The sequence below is a fragment of the Octodon degus genome, unplaced genomic scaffold, assembly GCF_000260255.1.
Source record: "Octodon degus isolate 3935 unplaced genomic scaffold, OctDeg1.0 scaffold00127, whole genome shotgun sequence".
Classification (NCBI taxonomy): Eukaryota; Metazoa; Chordata; class Mammalia; order Rodentia; family Octodontidae; genus Octodon; species Octodon degus.
The window spans coordinates 5,936,945-5,947,745 of NW_004524703.1; the positions used below are offsets into that span (position 1 = coordinate 5,936,945).

The following is a 10,801-nucleotide window of genomic DNA, read 5'->3' on the forward strand; positions in this document are numbered from 1 at the left end:
GGAGACAGAATCTCACTATAGAGGTCAGGTTGGCCTTGGACTCACGGTTTGGCCCACACTGGCCTCAGTGACCTACTACTTCAACATCCTGAGTGTTGGGATTACAGGCACCCCAGCTTTTGCATTCAGATTGAGTAAATTGTTTGGAAGACAGTTAAGTTCAGAGTAGAGAAAACTGTCAGGAGAATCTGTCTTTGGCAGTTCATTGTCTTCTTATACATTTTACTGTTCTCTATAGCATTCTTAAGAGGTGATTACGTGTTAGCTGGCTAAGAAGTTACTTAGAGATTGGGTGGATGGATTGTTTCTCTAGTTTAATAAACTGCTTGTTAACATTTCTTCCTCCTGATACTGAGTGGAGATGCAGGGCCTGGCTTGACAGGTCCTTCTCTCTCCTTACATCTGTGCTGAACTCTGCAAGGCCACAACCAGCTTTGGTAACTTATCAGCAGAGAATTGTGCTCATGGCTATGATTTATTGCAGTGGGAGGTCATAGAGCGAAACTGCTAAGGGCAAAGACACATGGATCCAGGGGATATGTGTGGCAATATTTTAGGGTCTTAAATCCCCCAGTAGTAAATGTGACTCAGGCATAAAATGCTATTTGGGATGCTTTAGACACTCTTTGTGCACGGGGTGGGGCTTTTTACTGCAGGCTGGTCACATATGCACCCTCTCCTACCTGCATACCACAGTTCTAGAACCCAGAGAAGATCAGCTGTTTAGCATAACCATATTGTGTGTATCAGCAATAGGTACAGGCATCTGTCCTCTTGTTGCTTAGGTGGGTGCCTTCTAAAATGTCACGTTTAGGTACTATCTCAGTTGCTTTCTTGTTTGCTGGGCCAAAATATCCAACACTTTAGAGGAGCAAAGGTTTATTTCGGCTCACAGTCTAGAGGTTTCAGGCATAGTCAGCTAGTTCCAAGGCAGGTGGCCCAGCACAGGGAGAGGGCAGAGGGGAAACAGTCCAAAGCAAGGCAGGCAGCAAGCTGCAGCAGCAAGCCCTCATTCTTTCTGTCCCCTTGTATTCCATCCAGCTTAAGCCTACTGGTTGGTGCCACTCATAGCCAGGGTGGGCTTCTCACTACCTACATTCATAGCATCACTAAGCCAATCAGTGGGCTAATCCAGTTATCACAACCTTAATTCACATTCATGTACCCTAGATCCAGCCACTTCTGAGAAAGCCCCACCTGTGAGCATTTGAGGCTTTGGGGGGACATCCAGATATAAGCCATAACAGGCACCATTTAGGGACCAGGCTTGTCAGGAGGTCTTATCTTTTCTTTTTCTTTTTATGTATTTGGTACAGGGTATACAAGGTACAGGGTCTACAGGGTTTCACTACACAGATCAGACTCAGAGTGATTCATAAGGAGGCCTTTGAAAGGAAGCAATCAAGTCCTTCATGGTAACTGCTTTATGGACACCTCCTAATGTTAGAAACTCAAGGAGACCCTGCCTTCTGGCTCTCGTCTCTCAGCTCTTTCCTTCCTTCCTTGCTAATGGGAACTGAACCCAGGACCCTTGCACTGAGCTACATCCTCAGCGCTATTTTTTAATTTTTTTTTTAAGGAAGGAAAGGTTTATTTCGCTCACAGTTACTGGAGGTTTCAGTCCATGCTCATCTGGGTCCAAGGCAGAGCAGCACATAGCAGAAAGCAACCTTTCATGGTGGTGGCAAAGAGCAAGAGCCCCTATTTTTAAATTTTTTATCCAGCCTGGTTTCAAACTCCACATCTTCTTCCTTCAGCCCCCCAGAGTGCTGGGATTACAAGCATGTACCACCACGACCAGCTTCTGAGTTTATGTACTTTGATATCTGTACAAATCATTTCTTCTCAGCCTTGTGAATATGAGTTCTGAGCGTCCACCCACCTTGTAGTCCTGCGTCTCTAATTCCTTTCAGTGGACTTTTCTTAAAATGTCCTATGAAACCTTCTTATTAAAAGAGATTAAAACTCAAGTCATCACCTTTTTTCTGAACTCTTTTCTTCCCATCTTTATCACCTTTGTGGATCTTGGAGGCTTTGAAATAACTCTTGTATCTATCTCTTTGCCAGCAACCTGTTTTGTGTCGTTAGTGCCTCCCACCAGATTCACTGGAACAGACTCTCAGGCTCCCTACAGTGGTGTCTTGAACTCCAGTGTGGTCATTTCTCATTCTAGAATCAGATGCTGGCCCTGCCCTTCTTCAGTGCTGCAGGCTATCTCCTCTCTACCTAGAAAGTCTTGTTTTCAGCCTCTCTGCCTTTGTAGATTGCCACCAATGCCCTCCTTTTCAATGTACCCAAGGCATGCCATACCTGCTTCTTCTGCCATCTTTGGCTACTCAGTTGAGATTCTGTATCACATTTTCCAGAAGCATTTATTTGACTCTTACTTAGTGCCCCATTTTTTTTTTTTTTTTTTTTTTTTTTTTTTTTTTTTTTTTTTTTTTGGTGGAACGAGGGATTGAACTCAGGCCCTTGCACTTGCCAGGCAAGCGCTTTTTCTACTGAGCCATCTCCCCAGCCCCATTGCCCCATTTTTTACAAGTTGAATTGGTAAGGATTAGTAGTTGCAAGAAAGAGAAGCCAACTCTTAAGCAGAAAGGGAATTTGTTAATGAAACTGAGTAGTTCTTAGACTATAGAGGACTGAAGAGCCATGCTTGGGAACTACATAGCTACCCTACCCCTGCCCCCATCATACCAAAAACTGCTCCCATGAAGAGAGCTGTTGTCACCACTAGGTAGATGTGGATGGCTGTTTGGTACTGATAATACCACCAGTGCCACTACTGCTTCTGGACCTGGTGCAGCGATTGCCCTTTCACTAGAGTGAATTCTGCATCCCTGCGGCTGCTTACTAACACTAGTTCAACTTAAAGTCCGAGCTTCAAGTTCTGATGGGCAGTACTGTCACCAACTTTGCTTTACATATGAGGCATTTTCCAGAAATGGGAAGAGAGTCTGATTTTTGACAACCAATCAGAATATCATATTTCTATCCCTTTTCCCACACTAATTGTGGGTAGAGGCTTGATACTCCAACAAGTCTCCCCCCCACACTATTGGATTATAGTAAGTCCTTGACGTACAGACATTTGGGTCTTAAACTTGTGCAGAATGAGCAGACCTCGAATTATGAACATTTGTAGATGCAAACAAATCATAGAAGTAGTTCATGTATCTGGTTGCTGCTGTGGTGTGCTTACTTCACAGTGGTTGTCTACAGTAGTACAGTGCTCAGGCAGAGCTAAGAATGTCCAGAAGCAAGAGGAGAAGCATGGTGATCTGGAGGGGATGTTCGGAAACGCAAAGCAATATACATTGTATATTTGTGTCAAAGGTGTGCAGGACTCAATTTGTTGTACTTGCAAATGAATCTAACTTAGGAACATTCTCCTGGAATAGAACTTGTTCGTAAGTCGGGGACTTACTGTATTAAATGTCTTAATACACAAAGCCTATAGCCAAATAAAAACTACTGTTAATCTTGCATCTTTTCCCAAAGAACTCAGCAGTTTGAAGATGTTATAGTTCCTTAGGCCTGTTGTTCCTTATTGCAGTTTGAAAGTAAAGATGCCTTGGAAAATTCTAGAATCTGAGCAGTTTATGTGTAGCTTTTTAAAATGTAGTCTTTCTTAATTGCTTGGTGAGTAATTTTGTTTATATAAATGTACGCTTGTTATTAACATTTTTTCCTTTAGAGAATCCCCTATGTTGGCACCATTTCTGAGCAGTTGGAGCCTGGATCCTTGATTGTCATCCGTGGCCATGTTCCTAGTGATGCTGAGAGGTAAAATCACTGTGTTGGATGAAAGAAAACAAATGAACTGTGATTGTAGCATAATAATGCAAGTAATGGGGCTGGGGAGATGGCTCAGTGGAATAAGCGCTTCCCTGGCAAGCTCAAGGGCCTGAGTTCAATTCCCAATTCCACGGGGGCGAAAAAAAAAAAAAAGGAAAGAAAGAAAGCAATGTGAGACTGTTTTGATATTCTGAGTCCTGATTTATCAACAGCCGTCACCAAGGTGCTGTGAAAGTGAGAATAAGTGACTGAGATTATTGGGGTTTTCTATGTCATTGTGAAAGTCTGATTTCAGTGTTAAAGAATGAACTATGAGGAAGGCAGCCTCAGAGTCTAATACTGTAGCATCTCTTTAGACTTTTGCCGGTTGGCTTTCTTCTTGTTCAGTGTCAGTTGAGACTGGGTCCAGCTCTTGTGTAGCTGACACCCAGGTATCTATGGGCTAACTAAGGTGTGGGAATGTCTCAAGGAATTCAGTTTTTGTGGTCAACTCTGTCTGGTCCCTAGAGAAGCTGGCTGCTGGTTCCTGGCTCTCATGTCCCTCTCCCTGCAGGAGGCCTTTCTTCAGGCCTTAGCAGCTAGAACTCCAGCCACCATCCATGTTTTGAGTAGCTGGGAAGTGTTTGTGGCCATGGGGTGGAGCTGCTTGGATACAGGGCAAATGCTTGCCCCTGAAGCACTTCACTTCTATTTTGGCTAAGCTGGGACCACACCGACAGGCTTGGCTTCCAGAGGGTGGAGAGAGGGAGATTTTTTGTTCTGGACCTGTGTGGACCCAGTTTAGATTCAGGGGCTCTGTTATGAGGAAAAAAGAAAGATGAGCCCAGTAGCTGTTTAGGCCATGCAGAAGTGACAAGTTGTTTGTCCCTTAGCTGAAGGCTGGTTCTGGCTGGGCTTTTTCTCCACTTGCCTTCTGGGGCATACATGATCCTGGCTCTGTCCCCTACAGATTCCAGGTGGACCTGCAGTGCGGCAGTAGCTTGAAGCCCCGGGCCGATGTGGCCTTTCACTTCAACCCCCGCTTCAAACGGGGCAACTGCATTGTCTGCAACACTCTGACAAATGAAAGGTGGGGATGGGAAGAGATCACCTATGACATGCCCTTCCAAAAAGAAAAATCTTTTGAAATCGTGATCATGGCGCTGAAGGACAAATTCCAGGTGCGTTGTGGAAAAGAACAGAGTCTCATTAGGGGTTGGTGCGCAGGAGGCTCTTCCCATGCTGAGTGTACCCCCAGTACTTACATCTGAGACATGGCCCTACTGTCATCTTCCTCTAAAAGACCAGGTAGAACCTCAGTGTGAGCCAGGCACTGCTGCCCTCTTTCCTATTGTAGCCCTAGTGTAACCACATCTTCGGATTGTATTTTCCCTGTATGGCCAAGTTCTTAAGTCACCCTGAATCATATTGTTATGGGAGAGACTTATAACCAGCACCACTGCCCATTGTGTGGGGCACCCTGGGGGATTAGAAGGGGGAACCCAGCATGTAGACAAGAAGAGTTGTGAGATCAGGTCTTGCCAAAGGATAGTTCCGTAGGATCCAGACGGCATCCAGTAAGTGCTGTTCCATACTTCATCCCTGTGTGTAAGGTGGAAGTTAGACCTATAGTCTTCTATGCTTGCTGGCCCTCAAGTTCTCAGTTTCCTAGACTCTAGCTTCCTCAACCCCAGTGAAGACTATCACATATGGTGCAGATCCTCTGTTCTTTGGCCTTACCTTCTTTGCCCTTCCAGCCTGGTATTTGTGTCACTCTTTTTCACAGTTGTCCCTCTCCTATTATGTTTGCTCTGTCATGTGCCTGCCCCCACCTGGTTAAGCTCCCTGAGGTAGAGACTGTCCTGGGTGCTGCTTGTGTTTCCTGTGCATGCCCAAACATGGTCTCTGGCATTTGGAGGGAGAAGGAGCAGGAGTGGCTTCTGACTCACGGAAGGTGCTTTTATTGTCTCCACACAGCTGTAGCCTATTGAGGTTGAGATCATCCTTTATATACAGACAGGAAACCCAAAGCTTGGATCGGGGATATTAGAATGTGGGCCTCAAGGACAGTGTAGTGGGACCAGGTAGGCAGATCTTGCCTGGTTTCTTAGGCTTCCAGGCCCCTATCAGAGGTTCCAGGGGCCTCTGAGCCTGCACACATGTGCATGCTTATACTCCTAAATATATCTATGGAGATAGATCCAGGTCAACAGTTTAATCAGACCCTGATCAGGAACCCCAAAGTGCAGGAGCCCTGCTAGGATAGTGGCTGCTTTCAGCCAGTTGGGTCAGTTTCACATGGATTCTTGTCGGGGTGGTACAGAATTAAAGCCAAAGAAATACTTAATTTTGGATATATTCATCTGTTAACAGTATTTTGGGGGCCTTGTCTTGTGTCTCTCCAGGTGGCAGTGAATGGAAAGCATACTCTCCTGTACGCCCACAGGATTAAGCTAGAGAAAATAGACACGCTGGGCATTTATGACCATGTGAATGTTCACTCAGTTGGCTTCAGATTCAGCTCGGTGAGTGCTCTTCTGGTGAGTGCTCTTCTGCACAAACCTCAGGGTCTTTTTTGACTTACACTGTCTGATGGAATGTCAGAAGACTTCTTTAGTTAACATGTTCTATTGAGCTAAAAGTAGCATAACTATCAGCTTCATTTGAATACTAATTTCTTGGAAGTGATGCTCTCCCCCCTTATTGTTAGGGCTTTCCTGTCTGTGACTGGCTGGGCCAGGTGCATTCACTTGACAGGAGCGTGCAGTGGAGTAGTTCTGTATGAAGGTTTCCCCGAAGTGGGTGGTCTGATCAGAGTATTTGCATTTTCCGTCGTTCTGTTGGCTGTGCCTCACTTGCCCCCAGAAGGTGAATACCACTTGCACACTCAGCAACTGCAGCCATCTGCTCACCCTGCTCCCTATGCTTGGCAGTTTGAAGGAGGGCCTGTGCGTTTTTTGGATATTTGAGCAAATTTTCACATTTAATGTCCTTTTTGTTTTTGACACTTTAAACAGGTTTTCTTTAGAAAACAATGACCTGATATTAATCATTATTATCTTTTCTCCAGGATTTACAAAATACTCAAGCATCTACTCTAGGACTAACAAATATGAATAGAGAAAATGTAAGCATTAAATCCTTTAATAAACCTCTGATTTAAAATAGCCTTTTTAGTTGCCATTAGATGAGAGGAAGATTGGATTTTTAAAAATTATATTTTCACATGAGGCCAAGAGGCCAGCAGTCACAAGAGGCCAAGGTCCAGGTGTTCAGTGGACCCCTGAAATTCATGGGGGTTACATTCTCAGAGGCAGGCACACACTTCTTACGGTCCCGGGTGCTCTGTTATCACTGATGTTGCCCTTGCCAGTTTATATGACTATCAGTGAGCATTCTCATGTACAAAGCATTCCTCACTTCATTAACTGTAGAATGTTGTAGCATAAGGCGTTGGTAAATACTGCACCTCACTGTACATGAGCTTGCATAAATATCTGCATCTTTGCTGCTGTTAGTGGACAAAGTGAGGGCTATGTAATCTTAGCAAGCATATGGGGAAGCTGGGAAGAATAAAATGTGTTTGAAGTTTATGTGCAGTCCTAGGAAAAATGGTTGTTGGAGGGTGAAGGATAAAGAACTCATGAATGGGACTGCTGGATTCTTTCCAGCCCATGGAGCCCTCTATGGCTGTACAGCACCATCAGGGAGCAGCACTTGTCTTGTGTGTCACACGCGGGGCCTGGCCAGGCTCAGCTCAGTTCAGTGGACCCCTGAAATTCATGGGGGTTACATTCCTAGAGTACCTGCAAATTGAAAATCCATGAATTTCAGATATGGCCAGAAAAATGACCATTTTCATAGTATAAACCCTAAGTATGCTGTCTTATGCAATTATATAATTTATTAAAATACTGTATAAATAAAGCCTTAGGAGGTGCAGGACATTTTGGCAGCATCTTAGGGATATTTGGGCTTTTAAGAATAAAACTGAGAAGTTTTACCTCCTGTTTAACCTCCTGTTACCACGCAGGAATGCTGGTGCATCTACCAGAGATGTGCTACAGGGCAGCAGCCAATCGGCAGCAAGAGAACTGAATAATGCTCTGGGACGTGCTACTTGCAGACCTCCCACCAAAAAAGAATTGTAGAGATCTGTGAGGTTTCTACTAAGTTGCAGGAGTTTCCACAAACAATCATTAGCTAGGTTCTAACTGAAAATTGTGAATGACTGAGGCTGCAAACTCTGAACCTCAACTAAACAGGGGACATGATGTAACCGACTAGTTCAGATCATCATGTTATAGAATGTGAACCCTGTGGATGCGTGGTGCTGGCTAGAAAACCAGGCATGGTGGCGCATGCCTGTAATGCCAGCGCTGGGGAAGCTGAGACAGGAGGATCACTAGGAATCTGACCTGCATAATGAGAAGATGTGACCAATAAAAAAAAAAAAGTTAATTAGAATGTGAATCTTTTTTGTAAATGTTTTCAACTTTATTTTTCCTTAGATACAAAAGTCTGGAATTTCACAGTTTGTAAGTATTTTTGTCTGATTATTCCATCTAGAGCATTTTCTAAAACTGCCTAGAAAATGAAGTTTAACCTTGGAAGGCAGCTTTATGTTTTCCATGCCTTATTGTAGAACTGTTTCCCTGCAGCCTAGTAATAGAGGAGACATTTTTAAAATCATACCACAATCTGCGTACACCAAGAGCAGAGATTCGACTGTCAATCACAGTGTGACTTGCACCAAAATACTACCCATCAACTGTTTGTCAAAGGTTTGAAGAGCCCAACTCTATAAAAATTATTAGAATTGGCTGTTATGTTACATGTAACTCGCTCTCCCAGTAGAAGCCCAAAGTAGCCACTCATTTGTGTGCTGTCACGGGACAGGTAATAGGAAAACCCAGCTCATAGTTCTGAGCCACAAGGCGAGCATTTCCTCATCACCAGCAGCCCCTTCAGGCAGGACACAGAACACTGCCTCTGACCCCAAACATTGGCAGCTTTACCACAGTGTCACCCAAACAGATGGCCTCAGGTCCCACTCCATGTCTACTGTCACAGAGTACATGACATGAGCCTGGTGCAGCGCTGCTGCCGAGCTCCAGCTGGGACCAGGGCAGATCTAGTCTGTCCCCCTGGGTTCGCATGTTCTCAGCCAACTCTATTCTTTGGATAGTTTTTCCATGAGGTCCCTTCCTCCAGTTCCCTGGTTTTGATGGTAGCTTCTTTTCAGACCCTGCCCTTCGAAGCAAGGTTAAATTCCCCCATGGGGCCTGGACGGACTGTTGTCATTAAAGGAGAAGTGAATATGAAGGCCAAAAGGTGAGTGGTGCTACGCTCTGCCTGTTACTACCTTGTACCCATGATGGCTTTAGGGGATGTGAGGAGGGTCATGGCCCTGTGCCAGGTATAAAGTGTTAAATGACAAGAGAACAAGGCATCCCTGGCTCCCACACACAGTGTCACTTGGCTTACTAACACTAAGCCTTCAGTTTCTCCCAATCAGCTCTCAGCCTCAATACTGTTTTTTAAAATTTCATTTTGCAAGTAACATATCAGTGGAATGTAAATTGAAAATCTCACCTTCCTTTGCATCCCATGTCCCTGTGCACACGCTTCATGTTGTAATTACAGTTTAAGCCTCATTGTTAGAATTGTAGAATTTGCCACGATTATCTTCAGTTTGATTAATTGGGTTCCATTTTTCCCCCTCTTTCAAAAGCTTTAATATTGATCTAATAGCAGGAAAATCAAAGGATATTGCTCTACACTTGAACCCACGCCTGAATATTAAAGCATTTGTAAGAAATTCTTTTCTTAATGATGCCTGGGGAGAAGAAGAGAGAAATATTACCTTCTTCCCATTCAGTCCTGGAATGTACTTCGAGGTAAGATTTTATTTTTCAAAAATGAAACAGGGTTTCACTGAGTAAGTTGCCCAGGCTCAATTCATACTTGTGATCCCCTTGCTTCAGCCTCCTCGCATGCTGAGGTTGCAGACGGGCTCCCTTCCCAGAAAATTCATGTTTTTACCAGCTGCTCTGAACATCAGGTGCTTGCAAGGGTTTCCTGTTCTGTTCCCTCCTAGACTGGGGCCTTTGATGTCCTGTGCCTTCTCCCTGTTTCCATCTGAAGCAGTGTTTACCTGATTTTTTGCTGTTTCCCACTTGGTTGCAGTTGGTTTGTTTCTGCATGTGCCAATAACTGTCTAGGGATGCCATTGACTTTTCCCCTGCACTGTCTGAAACTAATGTGGTTTTCCTTCTAAGCTATGTAACATGAGATTGTTTTCTTAAGATTTTATTGAATGTCCATCACCTGAGAGCCCTTCCATCTAGTAGAAAAGGGGATTTCCATCCACTACTCCTGGGAGCTATTATCCTATTTCTCTGTGTAGCCTCAGAGCATTCACTGTGGTCAGCTGTTACCTCCACTGTTTCCCCTGGTGGCCATTTCCATGACTACTGTCAGGAGGGGGTTAGCTGCTTTGCATACAGTTTACTCCCCAGTCTGTCATCTGCTCTCTGCTAGCTGCTGAAGCCTTCTGGGGACCAAGGAGCACTGGGCAGAATCAGTGGCCAGGCTGGCACTGAGAGTGTGGTGTTGGGATCACAGGGTTACAGTAAGGCAGTGTAACCCTGAATGAAAGGATATACAGTATACCCCCAGGTTCAGAGTTCACGGCATCATTTGTGGATTTTTTTTCTTAGAACTTAACAATTGTTCACAGAAACCCCTATTTCATGGAAACCACAGATGTCCTCCACAATTGTTTTTTTGGTAGGAGGGTAACAAACAGCCAATCCAAGAGCGTTGTCTCTCCTTGCTGCCAAATGGCTGCTGCCCATAACCCACCTCAGCTATACAGCATGTAGCTATCTTTTTTTTTTTCTTGTGATTAAAAAAAAAAAAAAATTTCCCATAGTTTTATTGATAAACAAATAGCAATGAGACAGTTTCAAATCAAATTGGTAGGACAGTTTCAATAATTAACACATTGCATACATTCTTC

At 44.3% G+C, this 10,801-nt stretch overlaps 1 protein-coding gene across 5 annotated transcripts in view; it reads left to right on the forward strand.

Moving 5' to 3' along the window:
* The window catches only part of Lgals8 (galectin 8), a 19,361-nt gene that overhangs the window by 5,233 nt on the left and 3,327 nt on the right, over positions 1-10,801 (forward strand). For 2 of the 5 annotated variants that reach the window (XM_023700882.1, XM_023700883.1), the window contains 8 exons: positions 3,698-3,786; positions 4,748-4,958; positions 6,183-6,317; positions 6,848-6,904; positions 8,289-8,315; positions 8,439-8,561; positions 9,023-9,111; positions 9,512-9,677. In XM_023700882.1, coding sequence (XP_023556650.1) covers positions 3,698-3,786; positions 4,748-4,958; positions 6,183-6,317; positions 6,848-6,904; positions 8,289-8,315; positions 8,439-8,561; positions 9,023-9,111; positions 9,512-9,677 — 897 coding nt within the window. The remainder of the gene's footprint in view (positions 1-3,697; positions 3,787-4,747; positions 4,959-6,182; positions 6,318-6,847; positions 6,905-8,288; positions 8,316-8,438; positions 8,562-9,022; positions 9,112-9,511; positions 9,678-10,801) is intronic. The other 3 variants (XM_004640840.2, XM_023700884.1, XM_004640841.2) reach the window with 3 other exon arrangements.